The sequence below is a fragment of the Ovis canadensis genome, chromosome 17 (genome assembly GCF_042477335.2).
Source record: "Ovis canadensis isolate MfBH-ARS-UI-01 breed Bighorn chromosome 17, ARS-UI_OviCan_v2, whole genome shotgun sequence".
Lineage (NCBI taxonomy): Eukaryota > Metazoa > Chordata > Mammalia > Artiodactyla > Bovidae > Ovis > Ovis canadensis.
Window position 1 is genome coordinate 58,329,373 of NC_091261.1, and position 27,156 is coordinate 58,356,528.

General features: G+C 43.7%; 1 protein-coding gene across 1 annotated transcript in view; it reads left to right on the forward strand.

The window, feature by feature from the left end:
- Positions 1–27,156, forward strand: part of TMEM132D (transmembrane protein 132D) — an 898,865-nt gene that overhangs the window by 742,934 nt on the left and 128,775 nt on the right. The window contains exon 5 of the mRNA XM_069557007.1: positions 20,424–20,564. Within this exon, the coding sequence (XP_069413108.1) occupies positions 20,424–20,564 (141 nt within the window). The remainder of the gene's footprint in view (positions 1–20,423; positions 20,565–27,156) is intronic.

The window sequence follows — 27,156 nt, forward strand, 5'->3', positions numbered from 1 at the left end:
TGAGTTACCAAGTCCAGGGACATTTGTCTGGATCAAGAGACAGTGCCACTCAAGGTAAGAGCAAGCTGTATGAGAATTGCCCTGTCCCTTGAGATATGTGAGCTCTCACTTGGAGGCTCTGAAAATCTCAATAGGAAAAAATGGACATGAGTAAAAATGCTCCAGGTCTGAGCACACGGTCCTGCAGTCCTGCCGAGATGTTTTCTCCAGAGATAAACCTGATGTGGATTTGCAAGAAGAATAAACATGGCCATAAATTCATGATTTTGTTTTATTTTTTAAATTGTATTGGAGTGTAGTTGATTTACAGTGTTGTGTTGACTTCTGCTGTACAGCAGAGCAATTCAGATATAGATAGACAGACAGACATAGGCTTCCCAGGTGTCACAATGGTAAAGAACCCACCTGCCAATGCAGGAGATGCCAGAGATGCAGGCTCAATCCCTGGGTCGAGAAGATCCCCTGGAGCTGGAAATGGCACCCCGCTCCGATATTCTTGCCTGGAAAATTCCACGGTCTGAGGAGCCTGGTGGGTTACAGTCCATGGGGTTGCACAGAGTTGGACACAAATGAGCAACTAAGCACACACATATTCTTTCTCATATTCTTTTCCATTATGTTTTATTACATAATATTGACTATCGTTCCCTGTGCTATACAATAAGACCTTATTGTTTATCCATTCTCCATATAATAATTTTTATCCACTAATCCCAAATTTCCAATCCATCCTTCCCCCACCACTTCTACCCGAGCAACCAAAAGTCTGTTCTTTATGTTTGTGAGTCTATTTCTGTCTTGTAAATTAGTTCCTTTATGTCATATCTTAGATTCCGCATGATATCATATGATATTTGTCTTTCTCTGACTGACTGACTTTAATTAATATGATTACCTCTCTACCCACATTGCTGCAGATGGCATTGTTTTGTTCTTTTCATGGCTGAGTAATATTCTATTATGCACTCCATCTCCTTTATCCATTCATCTCTCAATGAATATTTAGGTTGCTTTCATGTCTTGGCTATTTTAAGTAGTGCTGCTTATGAATATAGGGGGGCATGTATCTTTTTGAATTAGAGTTGTGTTTAAACATAGCTAGCATGCATTTTTGCTGGCCACAAGCCAGTCACAGATCTAAGTACTTTTCATGCATACAGTCCTCATAGCAACTCAATAATATGGAAATATTTGCCACTCCCATTGTACAGATGAGAAACTGAGGCACAGTGCAGGCACTGGTTTGTCTAGAGCCACAGAGCTAGTAGGGACAGCAAGTGGAGTTCAGAGTAGCCTGTCTGGCTTCAGAGCCAGTATTCTTTACTTTTTGATTTACTGTCTCCATATATAATTTATTTTCTATATCTGTAATAAACTTTACACAATAGCACACTGATTGTTTCTACCCAGAGAGATTAAGAAAGATGTCCCATTTGCGCTGGACCTTGATCTTAGCATTTTAGGGTCATTCTTAACAGTGAGCTCCACTGGCACAAAAAGTATGATTTTTTCAACTTTGTTTATATTCAGTTTTCAAAGGCACATCTCCTACAGATAACCAGTGCTATTGTAATGGTTGCTGACATGAAAAAAATCAAGGATTTACCTCCCTCCTGCTCTAACAATAAACTTTTTTCTATCCTTTGGTGCATGTATTTATTAAAGCCTGAATCTAGGAAAGGAAAGTCCCCAAATTAAATCTATGCAGTAGGCTTGGAGGATGTTTTAGCAGGAACAGAAGCACTTGAAAGTTTTGCTGGGAACACTCCCAGGAGAATGGAGAAGTCAGTGAAGAGCTTGACAACAATTAAGGCTGTGATAAAGAGAATTGTGAAAGGCAAGAGAAGAAATAGGCGCTCAGAGACACCCGCATCTGTGAATACTGGCTTGGCCCAAAAGTTCATTCGAGTTTTCCATCCCATCTTATGTAAAACCCAAACTAACTTTTTGGCCAACCCAGTATTATCAGTAGCATGGAAAGCAATGAAACGTAGTGCAGTATTTTGCCGTACCACGGTTCTCAACTGACGTGACATCAGAAGTCTGGAGACAATTTTGGTTGTCACGACAGGAGAATGACACTCTGTGCTGAGCCCAGGGATGTGGCTAAATATATAAAGTGCACAGAATAGCCTGAGCACAGAGACTTTTCTAGCCCCAAACATCAACAGTCTAGACGGAGAATTTCTGCTCCCCAATGAATAATATTTGTATGAGTGTAATAGATCCATTACCAGTTTTCAACTTGTAGATTCAACCTTTGTGCCAAGCAAAGGAGGCTTTATTATATTTCAGGAAACAACGAAGATATTATCAACCTGAAGAGGCTAAAAGGAACAGTTAGAAATGAGAAAACTTGAGAGGTCAGTGTGGTATCACGAGCTGAAGGGGCTTTAAGCCATGCAATATTCTCATCTTATAAAGTGTGTGGGGTCTCAGTTACCTCTCTCTGCATTAGGAAGAACAGCATTATGTTGTGACATAAGATGGTGATTGTCATTCATATTGTTTCTGTCCTGGTTCTGGGAGTTGGCAGGACTCACTACCTGGCTCCTACTCAGCTTGGGGAGTGCCCTCGAAGGATTCCTCACTGATGTAGCTGGTGGGTCACTGCTGGATTTTTGCTGCTGACTCAGCCGCTTCCATGCCAGTGGCCTTTCCATGTGGCCTGGGCTCTTGCACAGCATGGCAGTTGAGTTCTAAGAACAAGGATCCCCAGGGAGAAAACTAGAAGTTATATTGCTCTAGATGACTGACTCTCAGAAAAAAACATATCACTTCCTTTGCATTCTCAACTTCAGAACGTGAGTCACTAAGTCCAGGCTGTACTTCAGGGGAAGCTCCCTAGACTCCACTTCTGCATAGGCAGAGTCAAAAACTGAACAGGCAGACTTTTAAACCACTTGGGAATCAACACTTTGTCTCTTGATGAGAGGTATGTTTCGCTTAAAATGAAAAAATAAAAAATAAAAATAAAAACTTATCGAGGGACTTCCCTGGTGGTCCAATGGCTAAGACTTTGCATTCTCAATGCCAGAGGCCTGAGTTCAATCCCTGGTCAGGGAGTTAGATCCCACTTGCCAAATCAAAGACCCCACATGCTGCAGCTAAGACCTGGCATAGTCAAATAAATAAATATTTTTTTAAAAAGAAGTTAATGTTGCCATACAGCAAGGTTCTGTTTTTAAAAAGAAAAAAGACAGGTAATAGAAGAATCAAACCAGGAACTTAACTGTGTGGACTGGGACAGGAGAAATTGCAGAGGGAGAAAGAGTTCATCCATGTCATCCCAGAAAATCAGTGGATAATATTTGAGCATACTAAGTCAAGAAATTGCAATAGAGCGTGTTATTTAGATATACAGGGGAAAAGCCTTCCTAACATAGTGGAAGAGTTGAAAGTGGGATGGATGAGATGACTTCTTATGGTATTTTATGATAAACCTTTTCACAAATGCAAAATTTTAACAATGAGGTTATGTAACCTTGCTAAGATTTTTTAATTCACATAAAAAAGTAAACACACCATGCACTGGGTTTGTATCTTAATGTCATCCGAAAGACAGCCTAACTGTGAAAGGCACGAACAGACCGCCAGTCTCCTGTGGGCTCTGTGGTATGACGTTTCTCTGCTTCCCCATGGGAGGGAGAAAATTTTTATTTTCTTAGCAGCCTGTATGGCTGCTAAAATAATTCTCCATACCACGCTATACCATTAAGCCTGAGGGCTGATGTACCTCCAAAAACAGAGTGGTTTATAAATTTGCTTGCAAAGCAGGTGCCAAATTGACTGATGCTCCCACTTGTTAAAAGAAGCACAGAGGTTATTTATCATGATGCAGCATTATCACTAATGAGATAGAGTATTTCCATGGTCATCTAATGGCTCTTCTGTTTAATGTGATATGAATTGGCCTGTTTGGTATTCATTAAGGGTGCAGGTGGGGGAGCTGGAATAACAGACCTTGTCCAAACAAGCAAGAGATCAACAAGATGATGAGTCACTATTCTATTTATTAGGTTGTTGATCTTTGGGAACAACCAAAGATTGGTTGTTCTGATTTTCTGGGATGACATGGATGAACTCTTTCTCCCTCTGCAATTTCTCCTGTCCCAGTCCACACAGTTAAGTTCCTGGTTTGATTCTTCTATTACCTGTCTTTTTTCTTTTTAAAAACAGAACCTTGCTATATGGCAACATTAACTTCTTTTTTAAAAAATATTTATTTATTGGGAAGTGAATTGAAAAGATTTAAGAAATTAACTACAGTGAAAGAATCACATTGAGGAGAAGCATGGCATCGGTGATGTTAGTTTCCTGTTCTATGTCTGCCCCAGCTCATTTCAACAAAAATCAGGACAGTCAACCAGGAGATGAAGAGCCAGCCCCCCAGCAGTGTTGACTTTTCATACCTGAGCTGTCTATTAAAACACTTCGGCCTGGGGCACAGTCCAGAACTCAATGAATATATATTTTTTGAAATGAAGTTGAGAAGTGTTGTGTATTAGTCAGAGTGGATTGTGTTATATTGCAGTAACGAGTGGCTCCACCATCTTGTTGCCTTAAGACAAGGACTGCATTTTTATTACTCCTGCTTCGTGTCTTACACGGGGCACTAGGAAGCTCTTCTCCGTATGCTGACTTAGATTTAACATGCTCTGCCATCTTGGAGCTGAAGCAACTGGGAAGTGTAGCCTTTTCAGTCATCAGGGCAGGTGATGAGAAAGAACAGATAATCGTTTATGAAAGCTTTAGTGCCTCAACCCAGAAGTAGCAAATAACATTGACTCTCGCATTTTAGTGGCTGTAAGTGTTTGCCTGGCTCTATCTGCAAGGGTAGAAAGTACAGAATATATAAAAGAGCAGATGACATATTGGCTGAGCATTGTTTTTCTGGCATAAACTGGAATTCACTTGCGTAGCATACTTACCAACATCCAGTCTAACTGGCCAGGCATCCCTTCTGATCAGTTGGTACCCATGCCATACCAGTGTTTTAGGGTCCCTCCACCCAGTGACTCCCAATCTGTTTGGCACCAGGGACTGGTTTCATGGAAGACAAATTTTCCATGGACTGGGGTTGGAGGGGGTGGTTTCAGGATGATTCAAGTTCATTACATTTACTGTGTGCTTCATTTCTATTATTATTACATCAGGTTCACCTCAGATCATCAGGCATTAGATCCCAGATGTTGGGAACCCCTGCCCCAGTCCAAATTTTAATTGTCACTTTTGAATATGGTATGTTTTGGCAGAAGGGGAAAATCATTTCGATACCTGATTTGGACATCCATCTTTAACTCAACAGTGTGCTTATTTTAGTGTGTAACCTAAATCCTCACTCCTTATATCCCCTTGACATTGGAGGTCCTAGAATTCAGTCTGCTCTGGACAAAGAATCATAAGATACTGTTTGTTTGTGTCATTCAAGGTGTTATCAAGAGCAGAGAGTGAATCATACCTTTATAGAATGTTCATTTAAGAGTGTTAACAGACTTAATAGAATACTCTTTGTATTTTAACATCAGGAAAATACCAGTGCATGTAGTGTGGAAAACTATCATTTGTAGTTGCCCCAAAGGTACCTTCTTTGTACCCCACAGTATAAATCTCATCTTCTCTAGGTAAATTCCTAAAACCTGCTTCATGCAGCCTCCCTTGAAAGATGGAGAGAGAGAGCACATGTGCTCAAAGTGTCCATGGGGATTTAGGATCATGATTTAGTCTCTGCCAGTTGGATGTACGGGGAAGGTGATGGCAGCCCACTCCAGTACTCTTGCCTGGAAAATCCCATGGATGGAGGAGCCTGGTAGGCTGTAGTCCATGGGATCGCGAAGAGTCGGACTGAGCGACTTCACTTTCACTTTTCACTTTCATGCATTGGAGAAGGAAATGGCAACTCACTCCAGTGTCCTTGCCTGGAGAATCCCAGGGACGGGGGAGCCTGGTGGGCTGCCGTCTATGGGGTCGCACAGAGTTGGACACGACTGAAGCAACTTAGCAGCAGCAGCAGCAGCAGCAGTTGGATGTACCTGTGATGCTTTGTTTCCAATGCTGCGATGAGAAAGCATGTGTGCCTGAGATTTTGGAAGAGGCAGTGAGATTCTAGAACAATCTTCCTGATTTGTCAGCTTCCTAATCAAGGCAGAAGCAGCAAGTGGGCCAACTCTGTGTTTCCAGACGTTGAGCTTCACAGGTGGGGCTGGCGCCTGTTCCTTCAATCCTGTCAACAGAGCAGGGCTCTGTCCACACTCAACAAACCCCTTTCAGCTGAATTGAGCTATATCAGATTCTGTTGTGTGCAACTAAGATCCCTGACTCACATAGTGTTTCTCAAAACTGAACATCATTTCCAAGATACTTTGAGGAATGGGTAAAAATTGTAAGACATCAAGTAACTGTTTTAAAAATCTATGAGCAATATAGGAAGTTGCAGCAGTATCAGGAGGAGAGTAAGACGGTGGCAAATTGTAGGTAGATCTAAACTGTGCTCCAAAAGGAGCCATGTCAACTCCTCAGATGGGGCCAAGGCTTCCAGTGTGGATCCTTAATTCAGGCTGTGTGAATTCTTCATCTCCTGATGACCCATAAGGACGCCATTTTGTTTGTGTCTTTGCTTCAGTGGAGCATTTGATACAGTCTTTCTGAGTATTTTAGTCTCTCCAAGGGTGATAAACAGACAAGTGAAGAAGTTTTACTTCTGAAACCTGCTGTTTCAGTTCAGTACAGTTCAGTCACTCAGTCGTGTCCGACTCTTTGTGACCCCATGGACTACAGCACGCCAGGCCTCCCTGTCCATCACTAACTCCCAGAGTTCACTCAAACTCATGTCCATGGAGCTGGTGATGCCATCCAGCCATCTCATCCTCGGTCGTCCCCTTCTCCTTCTGCCCCCAATCCCTCCCATCATCAAAGTCTTTTCCAATGAGTCAGTTCTTCGCATCAGGTGACCAAAGTATTGGAGTTTCAGCTTCAACATCAGTCCATCCAATGAAGACCCAGGACTGATCTCCTTGAGGATGGACTGGTTGGATCTCCTTGCAGTCCAAGGGGCTCTCAAGAGTCTTCTCCAACACCACAGTTCAAAAGCATCAATTCTTCGGTGCTCAGCTTTATTAGTGTAATTTCTGGACACATATCTCCATGCAAACGAGAATGTCCAGGTGTGTTTCTTTTTTAAAATATTAAGTGAAATGCTTGCCCCAGAGTTGATCCTGGGAAATTTCTCACCCAACCTGGGAGTAACTTTCTAACAGCTGGGTCCATTTTGAATCTGCTGCCTCTGCTGGCCTGGTACATGCCCTCAGCCCTGCTCTGGACACTTCCCTGACTGGTCCCACCTTGAGTCATTCAGACAACTTCCCACAGGTTGGTCCAGGGTATTTCTTACATCCCAGGAGCCTCTGCCCAGGTGTGCAGTTTATAGCCCTGGGTGATGTGAGCTTCTATTCCAGTAGCCAATTATGGGAGGCCAGGCCTCTGCAGAATCTTGCTCCCCCCACCCACAGCTGCAGGCTGCCCCACACACCCTACAGTCAGCTTTCCCTTCTTTCCTACCTCCCCTGCCTCGTCCCTCACTCCTGCCCGCTGCCAATAAATCAACTTCATCCAGAGCCTTGGCTCAGGCTCTGCTTTGGGGAAAACTCAGACTAATGCAATATCCAATTTGCACATTGGGAAAATGAGCTTGATAATGGTTAAAGAAACACCAAGTCTGCATCTCAATGTGAAGTAGAAGGAAACTTTGTAAACCAAGGTGCTTTCATCTAACTACCTGTCTGGTCAACTTTATTGATTAGGATTCTTTTGTAACCAAAAGAAAATGATGCTGGTTAATTTTTCTTTTTTAACCACACTTGAGGTATGATTGACATGTAAAAAGCTGTACATATTTAATGAATATAACTCAATGAGTTTGGGGATAAGTATATACCTAGACAGCATGTTAAAAGGCAGAGACATTAAAAAGAATACATTTGAATCAGTTCTAATGAGGTGGATGAAACTGGAGCCGATTATACAGAGTGAAGTAAGCCAGAAAGAAAAACACCAATACAGTATACTAACACATATATATGGAATTTAGAAAGATGGTAATGATAACCCTGTATGCGAGACAGCAAAAGAGACACGGATGTATAGAATGGACTTTTAGACTCTGTGGGAGAGGGAGAGGGTGGGATGATTTGGGAGAATGGCATTGAAACATGTGTACTATCATATAAGAAACGAATCGCCAGTCTATGTTCGATACAGGATACAGGATGCTTGGGACTGGTGCATGGGGATGATCCAGAGAGATGATATGGGGTGGGAGGTGGGAGGGGGGTTCAGGATTGGGAGCTCATGTACACCTGTGGCTGATTCATGTCAATGTATGGCAAAACCAATACAGTATTGTAAAGCAAAATAAAGTAAAAATAAAAATTTAAAAACAAAACAAACAACAACAACAAAAAAGGCAGAGACATTACTTTGCCAACAAAGGTCCGTCTAGTCAAGGCTATGGTTTTTCCAGTAGTCATGTATGGATGTGAGAGTTGGACTATAAAGAAAGCTAAGCACTGAAGAATTGATGCTTTTGAATTGTAGTGTTGGAGAAGACTCTTGAGAGTCCCTTGGACTGCAAATAGATCCAATTAGTCCATCCTAAAGGAAATCAGTCATGAATGTTCATTGGAAGGACTGTTGTTGAAGCTGAAACTCCAATACTTTGGCCACCTGACATGAAGAACTGACTCACTGGAAGATCCTGATGCTGGGAAAGATTGAAGGCAGGAGGAGAAGGGGATGACAGAGGATGAGATGATTGGATTCAACCATCACCGACTCAATAGACATGAGTTTGAGTAAACTCCAGGAGTTAGTGACAGACAGGGAGGTCTGGCATGCTGCAGTCCATGCGGTCACAAAGAGTCAGACACGACTGAGCGACTGAACTGAACTGAGCTGATATGCCTTTGATGGTCCTGCAATGCAGGAGACCCTGGTTGGATTCCTGGGCCAGGAAGATACCCTGCAGAAGGTATAGGCATTCTACTCCAGTACTTTTGGGTTTCCCTGGTAGCTCAGTTGGTAAAGAATCCACCTGCAATGCAGGAGACCCCAGTTTGATTCCTGGGTCAGGAAGTTCCCCTGGAGAAGGGATAGACTACCCACTCCAGTATTCTTGGTCTTCCCTGGTGACTTAGACAGTAAAGAATCTGCCTGCAATGTGGGAGACCTGGGTATGATCCCTGGGTATGATCCCTGGGAAGATCCTCTGGAGGAGGGCATGGCAACCCACTGCAGTATTCTTGCCTGGAGAATCCCCAAAGACAGAGGAACCTGGCGGGCTACAGTCCATAAGGTCACAAAGAGTTGGACATGACTGAGCGACTAAGCAAAGCACAGCACATATACCTGTGAGGGCTTCCCAGGTGGCACTAATGGTAACGAACCAGCCTTCCAACACAGGAGACAAAAGAGACGTGGGTTCAATCCCTGGATCAGGAAGATCCCTTGGAGGAGGGTGTGGCAACCCACCCCAGTATGCTTGCCTGGAAAACTCCATGGACAGAGGAGCCTGGCAGCTACAATCCATAGGGTTTCAAAGGGTCAGACAGGACTGAAGAAGCTTAGAATGCACACGTATACCTGTGACGCCATCGACACCACTAAGATCATGGACAGAGCCGACACCTCTCAGTGTTTCCTCCCTCCCCCTTTATTATCATCATTGTCATTATTTTTACTCATGTATGTGGTGAGGACATTTAACACACGCTGTACCCTCTGGTGGTTCAGATGGTAAAGAATCTGCCTGCAATGCAAGAGATTTGATCCCTGGATCAGGAAGATCCCCTGGAGAAGGACATGGCAATCCACTCCAGTATTCTTGCCTGGAGAATTCCATGAAGAGAGGAGCCTGGTGGGCTATAGTCCATGGCGTTGCAAAGAACTGGGCAACTAACACTTTTGCTTTCACTTTCACTACCCTCTGAAAAGGTGATTACCAATGTATACAGGCTCTATTGGAGCATGTATAACACAGTTTAGAAGGCAGGAAGCAGGATTTAGTGGAAATACAGATGACAGGACAAATGACAGACTTTTCCAGGTGCCCCCAATGCAACAAATAGAATCCAAACATTCTTGACTCTTGCCTCGGTCTCCTTGAATGAAATTCAAATCCCAGGGTTTGAGAGCTTCTCAGAGCTTCAGAGATCACCGGGGGCAGAGGGTTATGCTGATTTTCAGTCCTAAAAAAAGGGATGGTTTCAGCCAGTCTAGCCATCCCCTGGATATTTCTAAATCGACCCATGTCATGTACCAATTTCTAGTAAATAGAAATTTATTTATATTGATACTATACATTGCTGTTTATAATAGAAATCTGTTTGTAGGCTCTCTAGTGTGTTACACAGATGTACTTGTCAGTCCCTATGTCAGTGCTAATCCATAGTATGAAGCTCCAGAATAAATCATGTTCAGGATGGGGAACACGTGTATACCTGTGGTGGATACATGTTGATGTATGGCAAAGCCAATACAATATTATAAAGTAATTAACCTCTAATTAAAATAAATAAATTTATATTTTTTTTAAAAAAAGGAAGGGATTGTATTTCCAAAAGAAAACTGAGGTCCTGTTATGCAGAAGGACTTGGGGCAGGTGAAAATCAAGGCTGTCCATCCAAGAAACTCATTATATTTCTTTAAAAATTACTGCATTGGCTAAAATATTCATTTGGCTTTTTCCAAAAGATGTTACAGAGAAATCCGAACAAATTTTTTTGTCAATATAAGGAAATTGAGTTTGATATTTCACTCAAACCCCATTTGTTGGAGAGCTTGCACGCTCTTCTGTCCTCATGAGCCCCCAGAGGAAATGCTATCTTTGTGCAAATCTAAGTAAAATCAAGCTGAGTGTGCCAGTTCACTCTTATTGCCACCTCCTCATAACGCCCATCTTTCAAATTTCTCTCTGAGTTAGAAAGATGTGAAATGCCCTGCTTGGAGGTAAGGGGATGGGATCGTGTGCACCCTGATCAGATAAGCCTCTGATTTTGCAAATGCTGACCCTAAGCCAGGCTTCCCACATCACAGCTGAGAGCCGGGCTTCCGCTTGTGCTTCATCCTGTTTGTTTTATAGGATGTTTGCCCTCCTCTGCCCTGCTCCAGTGGGGCACCTGAAGCTCTGTCTATGATGCTTCTATTTAGAGAAGAAGGAATGAACCCAGCTAACACCACATTTATTCTATTCCAACCTCATTCATTGAGTTTAACATTTGTGGGATCACTTCAAAACCACATATGAAAATGATTTCCCAAAGCCACAGTAATGTTGAAGTTACCAAATCGTTTTCTTCTCATTAGGAACAACAGGCAATTTAACTTATTCTTTCAGCCCAAGACCTGTGAAAACTGAGGAATAGTTCTTCCTTCCAAGGTGTGTCAGATAAGACAGTGATTATCTGAGTGACAGGGACCCACACACACAAAGGATGAAAGAGGCAGGACCTCAGTCTCCTCTCCAGATGTGTTCTGAGGAAGCAGTCCAAGTTTCATGCTGTGAGGCATCTTCCATCAGGCTGCTTATCTTTGAGACTCAGCCATGGCCCTCGTTTCTTGGGGCTGCTGTAACAAAGTACCTCCAACGTGGTGGCTTCAAACAACAGAAATTTACATGGAAGCAACCTAAATGTCTATCGACAGATGAATGGATAAAGATGTGGTACATATATACAATGGACTATTATTCAGCCATATAAAAGGATGAAATCTTGCCACTTGCAGCAACAGGAGGCAACTAGAGATGATCATACTGAGTGAAGTAAGTCAGAAAGAGAAAGATGAATATCATATCACTTACAGGTGGAATCTAGACGATGACACAAATGGAATTATCTATGAAACAGAAACAGACTCACAGATGTAAAGAACAGACTGGTGGTTGCCAAGGGCAGAGGAAAAAGAAGAATTGAGAGTTTTGAATTAGCAGATGCAAACTACTATATAGAGAATGGATAAACAGCAAGGTCCTACTTTATAGCACAGGGAGCTATATTCAGTATTCTGTGATAAACCATTATGGAAAAGGATATGAAAAAGGATGTATGTATATGTATAATTGAATCACTGTGCCATACAGTAGAAATTAACACAATGTTGTAAGTCAACTATACTTCAATTAAAAAAAAAATTATTCTCTCACAGTTCAGTAATCCCAAAATTCAGGTGTCAACAAGGGCCACACCCCCTCTGATTGTTCTTGAAGAGGACGTTTCCTGCTTCCTCCACTTTCTCGCATTTTATCCTTGAGAAAATTTAGGCACCAAGAGTTAAGTTAGTTAGACTTCCCTGGCGGTCGAGTGGTTAAGACTCTGAGCTTCCAATTTGGGAGATGTGGGTTTGGGGAGCTAAGATCCCATATGCTGCCAGCATCTTTGATGCTCCTTAGCTGGTAGCTGCATCCCTGTCGTCTCTGATTTTGTCTTCACAGGACCATTCTCCCCGTGCCTCTTGACCGTGTTTTCTCTTCCTATGAGGACACTGGTTGTTGGATTAGGGCCCACTCAAACCCAACATGGCCTCATTTTAACTAATTATATCTGCAAAAACTGTCTGTTCAAATAAAATCAGGTCCTGAGGTTCCGGGTAGAAAGGAACTCTGGGGAACACTCTTCACCTCATCACAGTCATCATGCACCTTTGGGTATAGTCAGTTCTCTACGTATGAATGACTTCTGTTCTGAGAGTACATTGCTCTCAGAGCACAAAGTCCAATTTGTTCCTAAGTCCTGCAAAATCAGCTAGGTGCCCAACTAACAGCATCGGCTATATAGTACTATACCATAATGGGTTTATAATACTTTTCACACAAATAATACATTAAAAATACAAAAAAAAATTTAATCTTATAGGACTGGACCTTGAAAAGTACAGTAGTATAGTACAACAGCTGGCATAGAAGCGCTGGCATCGAGTGAACGGGCAAGAAGAGCTACTGGCTGGAGGAGGGAGAGAAGGTGGGAGACAGCAGAGCTGACGACTGTCAGCAACAGGAGATGGAGGGCAAACTGCAGTTTCACTCTCACCTGACATTGATGGAATGCACATTAGCATCTTTGAAAGTTTCCAACTTGAACTTCTTAGGCACTGGGCAATTCTTACCCCACTGAAACCCAGGTCAAAAGCAAGAGGTGGGCACTGTTATCCTCATTTTATAGTTGAGAAAATTTAGGCACCAAGAGTTAAGTTAGTTAGACTTCCCTGGCAGTCCATTGGTTAAGACTGTTAGCTTCCAATTTAGGAGGTGTGGGTTCAGGGAACTAAGATCCCATATGCTGTGAAGCATAGCCAAAATGTTAAAAAAAAAAAAAGAAAGAAAGAAAGAAAAAATAGCATACTTAATAAGAGATTAAAAAAAAAAAGTTATGTAGGTTGCCTGAGGTCACCCAGTGGGTCATGTCAAAAGTGAGATTTGAACCCTGTGGTCCTACAAGAGACTCCCTGCTCTTAACCTTTGTACTACACTGAACCATGTGGGTCTTAACAGCAAGCTCCACCTTTGGGGGTGCAAGAGACAGCCCCAACTGTGCATGGTGGGCTGGAAGAAAAGGAAAATGCAAAACAAACCTTCAGAATCTGCTTTTTTAAAACAGACTTCCCTGGCAACTTCACCCAGAGACTGCCATTTATATCTTATGGACCAAAACCATATCACAGATTAAGGGCAGCCAAAAAGATGTAATAATTTTAGCTGGGCATTTTACAGCCTTAAAGGAAATTGGCATTTTGTTAGGTAAGCAGGAAGGCAGGATATGCACTGGATGAGTTACAAACCGCCTATAACACACAGATCCATCTCTTGATGTGTTTTTCTTTTTAAATTTTTATTGAAATAGAATTAGTTTACAATGTTGTTAGTTTCAGGCATACAGCAAAGTGATTAAATCATGCATATATATTCTTTTAGAATCTTTTTTCATTATAGGTTATTACAAAATATTGAATATAGTTCCCTGTGCTACACAGTAGGACCTCGTTGACTATCTATTTTACATATAGTGGTGTGTATCTGTTAATCCCAAACTCCTAATTTATTCCTCTCCTCCTTTCCGCTTTGGTAACTATAAGTTTGTTTTCTATGCCTGTGAGTCTATTTCTGTTTTTGACATGTTTTAGAGGGTCCCCCTTCAAAAGTAGTGTTTTCCTGTATCCATTATCTTCCTCTCCTCTGTTTTAAAAATAATTTTCAAGAGTGCACATGAAGAAATGACTGTGTTCATACACAAAATCAGAACCCTAGAAACGAGGAAATTAAAAAAAAAACCAACAAACGCTCTAACGTTGATTCCAACCCGTCAGATCTCCATATGACAAAGTATTTCACACTTAAGTCACAGCAGACTGTCAGGGCTATGTGCATTTCCCTTACATCCTGCCAGAGTGCTCCAGACCAATTCCTAGCGTCACCGTCTGCCAGGATCTTTTGCTGAGATTGTCTGTCTGCACACACAGCAGGCTGGACGAGCCAGGGAATGGTCAGCTTGCAGGAGCTGATGGATAAAACTCCAGCTCCCTCTCCCTTCCCTGTAAGTATTTTTAGCTGTTTATTTTGGTGTGTGTGTTTTTTTTTAGTTTATTTGGCTGCGCCACTAGGGTTCTTAGTTTGGGGTATATGGGATCTAGTTCCCTGACCAGCAATTGAACCTGGGCCCCTTTCCATGGGGAGCATGGAATCTTAATCCCTGGACCACCAGGGGAGCCCCTCAGCTGTGTCTTTTAGATAGCTTCTCCCGCAGGAAAATATATGATAAAACATTTCAACACATTAAACTATGTAACATACCCAATATGTTTCATCATAGGGCTCAAGCCCCGCACAATTAGGCTCTAGCCCCCAACTCTGGTCTCCGGCAGGACATGCATCCTTGTTGGCTGCCTGTTTTTCCTTGTATCACTTCCCTACTCCCTTCTTGAAGTTTCCTGAGTCTCTGAAACAAATGGCTCTTGAATCCTCTTTCCAGCATCTGTTTCTGGGGCCTTTCCAAACTAAGATGTGGGTCATCGTTTCTCAAGTAAAACGAGGACAGTCATTGTTGCCTGACAATAGAGGATAATGAGTTACATTTCAAGAAAGGATCTGTACCCTTACTCACGAGGTCGTCCCTTTTCCTGCTGCCACAGTCAGCGTCTCTTCCCCCTTCTTGCCCTCTCCTAGCCTCTGCTGGCCCTCAAGTTCTGCAGCCATGTGGTCCAATTCCCAGAAAGGACTCACTGGCAAGAACATGGTGTCCAAATGGCAGAAGACAAGCATGGAGCTACCAGTAAGAACGGAGACAGGGCTTTCTCAAGACATGCCTGCCTTTGTTTCCGAGGCTCAAGGGCTGTGATAAGGGGAACTCACAGCAATAAGGCAACTGAGCCTTCAAGGGTTTTATGGGATCACATCTCAACCCACGCCAGGCCTCTGCAGGCACATTCACCACCATCTTCTTGTCCACACAACAGTCACCTCCTGGAGAAAGTCAGCGATGCACAAGAGAAGGCTCTCTTCTTTTTTCATCTTTTCTTAATTTTTTGCACTACTCAGAACTTTCTTTATGTTTCCTTCCTTCTTTCTTGTCTATGCTGGGTCTTTGCTGTGGGACTCAGGCTTCGCTTGCTGCGGAGCATGGGCTCTCGAGCAGGGGCCCAGAAGTTGTGGCACACAGGCTTCATTGCCCCCACAGCATATGGGATCTTCCTGGACCAGAGATCGAACCCTTGTCCCCTGCACTGGAAAGCAGGTCCTCAACTACTGGACCACCAGGGAAGTCCTTCAGTTCAGTTCAGTTCAGTTCAGTTCAGTTCAGTCGCTCAGTCGTGTCCGACTCTTTGCGACCCCATGAATCGCAGCACGCCAGGCCTCCCTGTCCATCACCAACTCCCAGAGTTTACTCAGACTCATGTCCATTGAGTCAGTGATGCCATCCAGCCATCTCATCCTTTGTCGTCCCCTTCTCCTCCTGCCCCCAATCCCTCCCAGCATCAGAGTCTTTTCCAATGAGTCAACTCTTCGCATGAGGTGGCCAAAGTACTGGAGTTTCAGCTTTAGCATCATTCCTTCCAAAGAAATCCCAGGGTTGATCTCCTTCAGAATAGACTGGTTGGATCTCCTTGCAGTCCAAGGGACTCTCAAGAGTCTTCTCCAACACCACAGTTCAAAAGCATTAATTCTTCGGTGCTCAGCCTTCTTCCCAGTCCAACTCTCACATCCATACATGACCACTGGAAAAACCATAGCCTTCATTAGATGGGCCTTTGTTGGCAAAATAACATCTCTGCTTTTCAATATGGTATCTAGGTTGGTCAAAACTTTTCTTCCAAGGAGTAAGCGTCTTTTAATTTCATGGCTGCAGTCACCATCTGCAGTGATTTTGGAGCCCCCAAAAATAAAGTCTGACACGGTTTCCCCATCTATTTGCCATGAAGTGATGGGACCAGATGCCATGATCTTCGTTTTCTGAATGTTGAGCTTTAAGCCAACTTCTTCACTCTCCTCTTTCACTTTTATCCCTCAGAACCTTACTAATACAAGCAAAAGAACCAAACGTAACTAATTCCAAAAAACACAGCAAGAACGTTTTTTGTTTTTTGAAGCACTAGGAAATATATTGCTTTGTATAACCATGAAGTCCATGAATTATTGCATGGATTAGATCTAGGTTTCTTTTTTTAATTTCTATTTTATATTGAAGTTGGCTTCCCAGGTAGCTCAGCAGTAAAGAATCTGCCTACTGATGCAGGAGACACAGGTTCGATCCCTGGGTCAGGAAGATAACCTGGAATAGGAAATGGAAACCCACTACAGTATTCTTGCCTGGAAAACTCCATGGACAGAGGAGTTTGGTGGGCTACAGTCCATGGGGTCACAAAGAATCGGCCGTGACTGAGCAGCTGAGCACACTCACACAGCTGGTTAACGATGCTGTGTTGGTTTCAGGTGTGCAGCAAAGTGATTCAGTGACACATATGTGTGTGTCTAGTCTTCTTCAATTCCTTTTCCCATTTAGATTGTTGCTGAATATTAAGCAGAGTGAAGAGAAGTTTCTTGATATCAAAGAATCACACAGAAGGAGGCAGGAAAATGCCAGGCTTGAAAGCTTGGTCCCCAATCCCCACTGAGATCTTGCAGACGGACCGATGCATTCTGTTTGCTACTGCTAAGTCACTTCAGTCGTGTCCGACTCTGTGCGACCCCACAGACGGCAGCCCACCAGGCTCCCCCGTCCCTGGGATTCTCCAGGCAAGAACACTGGAGTGGGTTGCCATTTCCTTCTCCAGATGCATTCTGTTTAGAGGATAAGAAAACATCCCAGACCTGTGGGCTCACAGCTGCTCAGTGGTTATCCCAGGGTCATTTCTCACAATGCTGACCTGACTGCAAATGCATTTACAGGCCTTTTGAGTTTTATTGTTGGGGCAGAGATGCTCTTTACGTTTCTACCACTGGTGTGCAAAATTGTTTTCCCTGAAGCTGATGTTCTAATGCTGTTTCTCTAGTCTGCTTTTTCCCTTAGAGATGAGCCAGTTTGGGCCCAAGAGTTAAATTGCATTTTTCCACTTCTTCTCGAAGTGTGAACAGTTCCTTTTGATCTCTACCCTTTAGAGTGGAAAAATATGCCTGGCCTTTTTCCTCCCCAGAGGCGGCGGGAAGTAGCAACACCATGCTGATTGGGTTCCTTCATTCTTTTACTATGTTTGTACCCAAAATAAAATAAAAATCTGCTGGAAACCCACAGGGAAGGGAAAAAAGGTGCATAAGCAATGGAGCATTTGAAGGCCTATGCGTATTCAGACAGTTTGAGGCATAGTCTTTGAAATTCAGGAACATTACAAACTGTAGTCTTGTCTTTTAGAATTAAAGAAACTATATATATATATATACATATATATGTATATATATATGTATATATATACACACACATATATATCCATGTATGTGTGTGTATATATATATATATATATATATATATATATTATCATATCCAAAGGCTAAGCCAAATGAACTAATTATAAAACGAACTGAGTCCTATAAAGGAAAAGTAAAATCTTACATAAGAAATAGAAAGTTAACATAAGGGAAATGGTTATATAATTTTAAGCTGATAAACTTCTACGCCTTCTTCTGGCATACAGCTAAATGGGCGTTTTTGATTTCACATGAAAACCAAATTAACAAGAATCTCTGCAAGCCTGTCTCTAAAAGACGTAAAAGGCTCAGCTGGTCAAGTTCAGATGAATAGAAGAAACTCAGCATGCACACTCACAAAAGATCTCTTAGGAACACAACTGACATGTGATGAATGGGGATTGAACCAAGAATATCGAGGGCTAGAACTCGAATGTCTTGTTGCACAAAGACTGAGGCTTATATGGGAATTTTGATCTTCATGTGGTTAGAGGAGGCAAATGAGAGGAATGAGATTCTTATTGCTTGGGGCTCAGTGTTCTCCACCTGAGAAACAGGCTCACAGGATCCCATGGAACTGCGCACAAACAGCAAGAGTATGACAGTAACCCTAGAAGGCTTGGGCTTGCTGGAGACAGAAGTGCAGAGTGAGGATGCTTGCTTGGTGTCCAGGAAAAGGCGCGTGCGTGCTCAGTTGCTGAGTCGTATCCAATCCTTTGTACCCCATGGACTGTAACCCACCAGGCTCCTCTGTCCATGGGATTTCCCAGGCAAGAATACTGGAGTGGATTGCTCTTTCCTTCTCCAGGGGAGCTTCCCAACACAGAGAAAAGGTACCCATTGCCAAGAAGAGAGAACTCAGACAGACAAATGTCACATGATATCACTTACATGTGGAATCTAAAAAAAACGATTCAAATGAACTTACCTACAAAAAGAGAAATAGACTCACAGGCATAGAAAACAAACTGTGGTTACCAAAAAGGAAGGCAGGGGAAGGATAAACTAGGAGTTTAGGACTGACAGGTACACACCACTATATGTGTGTGTGCATGTATGAGTCGCTCAGTCGTGTCCGACTCTGCAACCCCGTGGACTGTAGCCCTCCAGCCTCTTCTGTCAATGGGATTCTCCAGGCAAGAATACTGGAGTGGGTTGCCATTTCCTTTTCCACTCTACTGTATATAAAAGAGATAAACGACAAGGACCCATTGTATAGCACAGGGAACTATATTCAGTACCTTGGAATAACCAATAATGGAAAAGAATCTGAAAATATATATATATACATATATGAATCACCTTGCCATGTACCACAAATAACACAACATTGCAAAGCATCTATATGTCAGTAAAAAATAAAAAATTAAAAGGAAGGGACTTACGCACAGAAGGCTAACATACAGAACAAGGAGATGAAGATGCTAGTGTGGATTCCAGTTCCTTCCTTGCTGGGTTCTTCTCCATGCTTTCCACAGGCTCTGGGTGAGGTTCTACTGAGCAGGAAGCAGAGGCAGCCCCACAGAGCTTACCGTGTCAAAGAAGGATGAAAGGATTAAACAACTCTAAGTTTTGCTATAAGGAATAGCAAAACTGCAGTGGTGTCAGATGCCCCAAAGTACAGCCCATGCCTTTCTTTCCTGGGCTCTCAGGGACTGTCATGTTCTTGGCTCTGAAAGCAAATAACAGAGGCAAACAGGGAGGTCCCAAAGGACACATGTTGAGCTGAGCTGTGGAGGAAGTGTTTAGCAGGGAGAATGCATGTTGGGGTGAGTGTGTGTGTGTGTGAGTGTTGTGCGTGCGTGTGTCACATCGATGGGGCTCTGCGGGTGTCACTGGGGTTGTCATAGCATTCCAGACACATACAGAGGCTGGGATAACCTTGGAGGAGTGACAGGAAGTGAAAGGAAGCAAGAGCCACAGCATACAGAGTGACAGCCTCTCAGTCTCCTTATATCCCGCGCATTAGGTATCCTGTTCCCTGGCCAGCAGTTGACTGCTTGCATCAGAATCCTTTTGTGTGAGTTTAGACCAATTGGAACATGAACACGTGGACTCAGGGGTTGAACATCCTGGGTTCTCATCCCACCTTTGCCATTTCTTAGCTGTGTCAAGTAACAGAACCTCTCTGTGCCACCCACAGAGTAGAGCAAATCTGGGTGCACGTGAAATGATTCTGTGAGACTTCATATGTCCTTACTTACACGTGCTAGGACAGTTCTTGGTGCATGGTGAAGTTGGGCAAATACAATATTCATGATGAACCCCCCCCCCCGCATCCCATACCCCCTCTCCATCATGTTCATCTCCTCGAAAGTCTGGGTGATGGAGGAACATTACCTGGGCCACCAGGACCCCTCGGCTGGTGCAGAATGCCAGGCTTCCTGAGCCTGAGTGGGGGCAGGTTCTTCACAAGGAGCCTGAGGGAAGGCAGTCTGCATGAGTGTCAGGATGTAATGGTGGAATACGTTTGCTCTTCCAGGAGGCGGAAATCCTGAACACAGCCATCCTCACTGGGAAGACGGTGGCCGTGCCCGTGAAGGTGGTCTCTGTGGAGGAGGATGGCGCGGTGACAGACCTCAAGTCTGTGGAGTGTCGATCGTCTGATGAAGACGTCATTAAGGCAAGTTGACGCCCCGGCTCCCTGCAGAAATCCACTGTCGGGTCAGCGTCACTGCTCCTCAGCCGGCTGGGACCACAGGGTCCCCCGAGATCCCCCATCCCCTATCCCACTCTGATTATCCTGCTGCTTCCATTCCCTGCCCGAGATTAGATCAGGATGAGAAGGACATGGTGCTTCAGGAGGTGGTCGGGGGTTTGTGGGGAATGTTAGTCCTGGCTGGTGATGGTCCTGACCGTCTGTGTTTCCAAATGCTGTGACCTCTTCCACACGCCTATGGAGGATGGCCGAGGGATGAGGGACCACCATCCAAATAGAGCTTACTGACCCCCGCTGACCGCACCGGCTAGGAAGGGGAGAGAGGGCAGCATCAGAAACTAGGTTGATGTGTATGCGGCCACGCTCTAGGATGATTTCATAGCACAAAGCGTTTTTGGAGGATCGGTGAGGATTCACAAGTGGCTCCACTCCCCTAGCTAACCAGTAGGATTCTCCATGAGTTAGGGACGGGGAGATCAGCTCTCCCCACCCCTGGTTTAAATGCTGAAGACCCCCTCCTCTCTGGCTGCTTCTTTCACCTTTTAAATTGAATGCAAAAGTGATCTAAAACAAAGGCCTTTTGGGGGATGCGATGCCTGGGGAGGGAGGGGGCGCCTAGTTTGCTCTGCCAAGCAGCTTGTACTGTGATGCCAGTCTGCAGGGGAGAGGGGTTTGTCACGCTGTCACCACCCACTGTGCAGACAGAGCTTCCTGGCACCTCCTCTGAGCCAGCCTCCCAGCAAACGCCCCCATCCCGGAAGGGATGCAGTGGGGAGGGCGGGGGCCTCCCATTCTTGTGGTCCCAGGACTCATCAGAGCCCACCAGCCTTCCTGCCTGTTCTGCTCAGGGACTGAAGGGCCTCTCTGACCCCACGTGAACCCCAGGGAGCGTTTCCACTCACAAGAAAGCAGTGGACAAACGCAGATTGAGTCGTCGCTGAGTGCTGGGTCCAGTTTCAGGTGTTGGGGCCACAGGTTAGAGGCACGGCCCTGTCCTTAGTATCTCTGAGAGAAGACAGTGCTGTGAGAAGATGACCAAGCCGTGTGACAGTATACAACACATCCCACCCAGAATTCCCTTCACCTCAGTACATGGCACATTCATCTCCCCAGTGGCTCAGACCAGAATCTTGGCACATTCTTTAAGCCAGCGTCTTAGCACATCCCATATTCCTTGTTCTCTCTCTCCCCACATCCAGTCCTTTAGCAAACCCCACTGGCAGTGCTTTCTAAACACACCCAGGAGCCAAGCAGTCCTCACAGCCACCACCCCAGCCCAAGCCAGCATAACTCTCCCAGATCAAAGCAGTGACCTTCTTGTTGGTGTCCCAGTGGCCGCCTGCGGCAGCTGGGCTGATTCATATGGAAACCTAGTGATGTCATTCCTTAGCTCAGAACCATCCACTGGCCTCCTCCCACCTCAAAGGTAAAGCTAAAGGGTTTACCAGGACAGGGGAAGTACAGCCCAGCCGGCTATGCCTGCCTCAACTCCGACCTCACTCTGGTCATGCTGCCTCTCGCCACCTCTGTTCCCAGCACCCTGTGGACTTCGCTTTTCCTCTAACAGGTCAGACACCCTTCTGCTCCTAACTCTCTTCCCCTCGATGGTTGCCAGACTTTATCTTCTTGCTTAAGTCTTTCCTGAGCAAGTTATATATATATATATATATATATATATATATATATATATATATATATATATATGTATATATGTATGATGTTATTTATTTTATTCTTGGCCATGCTAGGTCTCTGTTGGTGTGCCCTGGCTTTCTCCAGTTGCAGCAAGCAGGAGCTACTCTTGAGTTGTGGTGCATAGGCCTCTCATTGTGATGACGTCTCTTGTTGCGGAGTGTGGGCACTAGGGCCTGCAGGCTTCAGTGGCTGCAGCACGTATGCTCAGTATCTGCCATTCCCAGGCTCTAGAGCACAGGCTCAGGATGTGTGGGGCAGGGGCTTTGTTGTTCTGCAGCACGTGGGATCTTCCCGAGCCAGGGATCAAACCTGTGTCTCCTGCATTGGCAGGTGGATTCTTTACCACTGAGCCACCAGGGAAGCCCTCTGAGTAAGTGTTGTAAAATTTTGTGAAAATCATATGCCATTCGATCTAGCTTATTATTTACTAAGGATCCTCTCCATCATGGCTCCAGGAAAACACTAAGGAAACTATGAAGATGAACCTACAGAAGAGGAAGGTCACGGAAACCATAAATACCCCTGGGGAGGTCTGTTGCTAAAACTTGCATCAGCTTTCAGTTTGCAATGTTGGGGGTGGCATTTTATATTCCAGACAGTCTTTGTTGGTTATTTATTATGAATTAGGTAAATCATTCACTGTGAGTTTCTTCCTGCTTGCGCCGCTTTTAGAAAGTCCTACTGATTCCTACAGAGGACAGGGAGGTTTGTCCTGCAGCTTCCATTTGCTTTTTTTCTGATAACAATAAGCGGATATTCTCTAAAAATCTCTCCACTGAATTCATGCAAGTTTTTTTTCCTTTTTTCCCCCCCTAATTCTTTATTTTATTTTTTTTAAATTTTTATTGGAGTATAGTTGCTTTACAATGTTGTGTTAGTTTCTGCTGTACAGCAAAGTGAATCTGTTATATGTATACCTACATCTGCTCTTTTTCAGATTTCCATCCCATTTAGGTCACCACAGAGCACTGAGTATAGAGTTCCCTATGCGATATAATAGGTTCTCATTAGTTATCTCTTTTATACACAGTAGTGTGTATATGCCAATCTCAGTCTCCCAGTTTATCCTACCCACCCTTTCGGTATCCATACGTGTGCTCTCTACATCTGTTTTCTACATCTGTGTTTCTATCTCTGCTTTGCAAGTTCATCTGTACCATTTTTCTAGATTCCACTTATACGTGATCTATGGTATTTGCTTTCCTCTTTGTGACTTAACTTCACTGTATGAGAGTCTTGAATTTTTTACTTTTTAAAATTTATTTAAATTTTTTCTTCCAGTTTGATTGGGATATCATTGATATACAGTACTGTATAGGTTTAAGGTGTCCAGCATAATGATTTAACCTACATACGTTACGAAATGATGACCATGATAAGTTTAGTGAATGTCCATCACTTCACATGGATATGTAATTGTGTGCTCAGCTGCTCTGAGCCCGCCAGGTTCCCCTGTCCATGGGATTCTTCAGGCAATATTGGAGCGAGTTGCTTCTCACTCCAGGGGGATACATAAAGAAAGAAATAGAAAAAAAAATTTTTTTTTCTTGTGATGCTCACTCTTAGGATTTTCTCTCATAACAACTTTCATATGTAACATACAGCAGTGTTACTTCTATTTATCATGTTGTACATTACATCTCTAGCACCTATTTATCTTATAGCTAGGAGTCTATCTTTGGTTGCCTTCATCCAATTCCCTCTCACCTCACCCCACACCTCTGATAACCACAAATCTGATCTCTTTTATGTCTGTTTGTTTGTTTTTGAAGTATAGTTGACCTGCAACACCATGTTAGTTTGTGTTATGCAGCTGAGTAATTCGAGATTTCTATATATTTCAAAATGATCACCACACTAAGTGTAGTCACTGTGTCATCACATAAAGATATTACAGAGTTATTGACTGTATTCCCATGCTGTGTATTTCATAACCATGCCTCATTTATTTTAAATCTATGCAATTTAAATGGTATGGTGTCCAACCCAGCTTCCAGTGGCCATGTGACCCACAGTGCCCAATCACAGCACTGCATCCCTCCAGAGACTTTCATTGGCTCAGGGGGAGACACGGTATTCAATCCCAATCAGTGGGTTTAGCTTTGGCTGAAACTCCTGTAAAAGAACATTTTCTCTCCTTTCGTTCTTACTGCTTATCCTTGAGAGGATATGCCAGAGTTATTAAGTTCCATCTTTTTTTTTTTTTAATTTTTGGTTGCCCTGGGTCTCTGTTGCTATGTGCAGGCTTTCTCTAGTTGCTGCAAGTGGAAGCTACTCTTCACTGCAGAGCATAGCCTTCTCATTGCAGTGGCTTTTCTTACTGTGGAGCACGGGCTCTAGGCACACAGGCTTCAACAGTTGCAGCACATGGGTTCAGCAGTTGCAGCTTGTGGGCTTAGAAGCTGTGGTGCACAGGCTTTGTTGCTCCACAGCATGTGGAATCTTCCTGGACCTGGGATCAAACCCATGTCCCCTGCATTGGCAGGCAGATTCTAATCCACTGTACCACCAAGGATGTCCAGATTCCATCTTGAGAAAGGAACCTGCTAGGGAATTAGAAACAATAGAGGAAGTCAGAACCACTGTGCAGAAAAATCAAGAACTTACGATACTGCTCAAGACCTCGAATCCCACCACACTACTGCCTAAACAGAAACCAATGGAATCCTTTTCTGTGTAAAGCAATTCTGTTTATCTTACAATACCAGTCACCAAAGAAGTCTGTGTTTATATTTGTGCCCTAAAGAGTACAGAATGACTTGGGTCATCTCGGGAGTCCATGAAATCATTGTCAGAAATGCAGAGACTCAAGGAAAGTGGAAAACCTTCCTGTGTTCAGTTTCACGTCCATCCACAGGCCTCACCACCTGGTGAATAACTTGAAAATCAAACCCCACAGCCTGCACAGCTGTCACCGTGCTGCTCTACGAATCACAGGTGTTGAGAGAGATAATGTTTTGTAGATAATGTTTTGGTGCCATTCGGAAGCCCTTGAGAAAGAAAGCCAAGAAATCCTTGGAGAAGCATCTCAACACCTGCTCAGAGGCTCCTGGGAAATCTCTAAGCAGTAGGTCTGTCTTTAAAGCCCATCTATCCCCACCCTCAACATCTTTTTATTTTCATTTGCTTTCTCTTCTTTCTCTAGCCAGAGACCCAATAACCTCTTGCATTCTCCTCCCTCCATACCAAACCATCTCTCAGGAGATCCACTGGAAAACTCATTTGGTCTGAATCATAAATTACATGAAGGCATGTTACCTTTTGTCTCCCAAGGCTGCTGGGTTTTTAAGAAGGCAGCAGGTCCCTCACGGATGCATTTCAGATATTGATGAGAATATCTATTGTGATTCTTAGGAGTTGGAAATAACAGGAAATTCCACCCACACTGACTTCAGTTTAAATAGGAAAAAAGTGTGGCTGACGTCATTGGAGAGTTCAGTCAGGACTAATTTCTGAGGGATTTGTTCAGAACCACACGAACATTCTCTCTCTCTTTCCCACCCCCTCACATATAGCCACACTTTCTTGTGGGTGAGTTTCATTCTGACAGAGGCTGCCCTTGTGGGAGCAAAATGGATGCCTCAGAACCGGTTCAAATCCAACAGGAAAGAATCTACGTCTGCTGGGCCAGTCCAGTGTAAGACCTGGGATATGCTCTCATGGGACCTGTTTAGGTCACCTCCTTATCCTTGAAGCTTAGACAGCCTAAAACACCGACTGTCCAAAGCCTCAGTTCAGTTCAGTTCGGTCGCTCAATCGTGTCTGACTCTTTGCCTACATCACTCCAAAGGACACGAACTAAAAAAGGAGGGGTTTGGGGGAGAGGGGCAGGCCCTCCCCAGCCCCAGGAACTCTGTGCTCTCACCACAGAATACGGTGGGGGCCTCCAAGAGACAGAAACAGCACATACTGCATGCAGCCACTTAGGACTGGCAGAGCCATGGAGGTCAGGGAACTTTAAGAGCCCCACAGTTGCCCTGTGGGAAGTGGCTGTACTGCAAAGCCAAACTACACTTTTACACATAGCAAAGAAGACTGATTTGGGCTCAAGAGTCACTCCTGAAATGCTTGCTGAGTTTTTTTGTTTTTTTTTTTTTTTACTTGAAACACGGACATAAAAGTTGGACCATAAATAAGGCTGAACACTGAAGAATTGATGCTTTTGAATTGTGGTGCTAGAGAAGACCCTTGAGAGTCCCTTGGACAGCAAGGAGATCCAACTAGTCAATCCTAAAGGAATTCAAGCCTGAATATTCATTGGAAGAACTGAGGCTGAAGCTGAAGCTCCAGTAGTTTGACACCCCCTCATGCACAAAGAGCTGACTCATTGGAAGAGGCCCTAATGCTGGGAAAGACTGAAGGCAGGAGGAGAAGGGGACAACAGAGGATGAGATTGTTGGATAGCATCACCAACTCAATGGACATGAGTTTGAGCAAACTCCAGGAAGATAGTGAAGAATAGGGAAGCCTGTATGCTGTAGTCCATGGGGTCTCAGAGAGTCGGACACGACTTGTTGAACATGAGTTAATGACTGAACAGCAGTTGATGTACAATGTTGAGTTCATTTCTGTTGCACAGCAAAGGTATTCAGATATATGGTAATAGAATATAGAGAGATACATATTTTATAGATATATATAGAGAGATTCTTTTTCATTTATTCCATTATAGGTTATTACAAGATATTAAATATAGTTCTCTGTGCTATACAGTAGGATTTCATTGTTTATCTGTTATATATATAGTAGTGTGTATCTCTAATCCCAAACTCCTAACTCGTCCCTCCCCTACCCCACATGTTCCCTTTGGTAATCATAAATTTATTTTCTCTATCTGTGAGTCTGTTTCTATTTTGCAAAT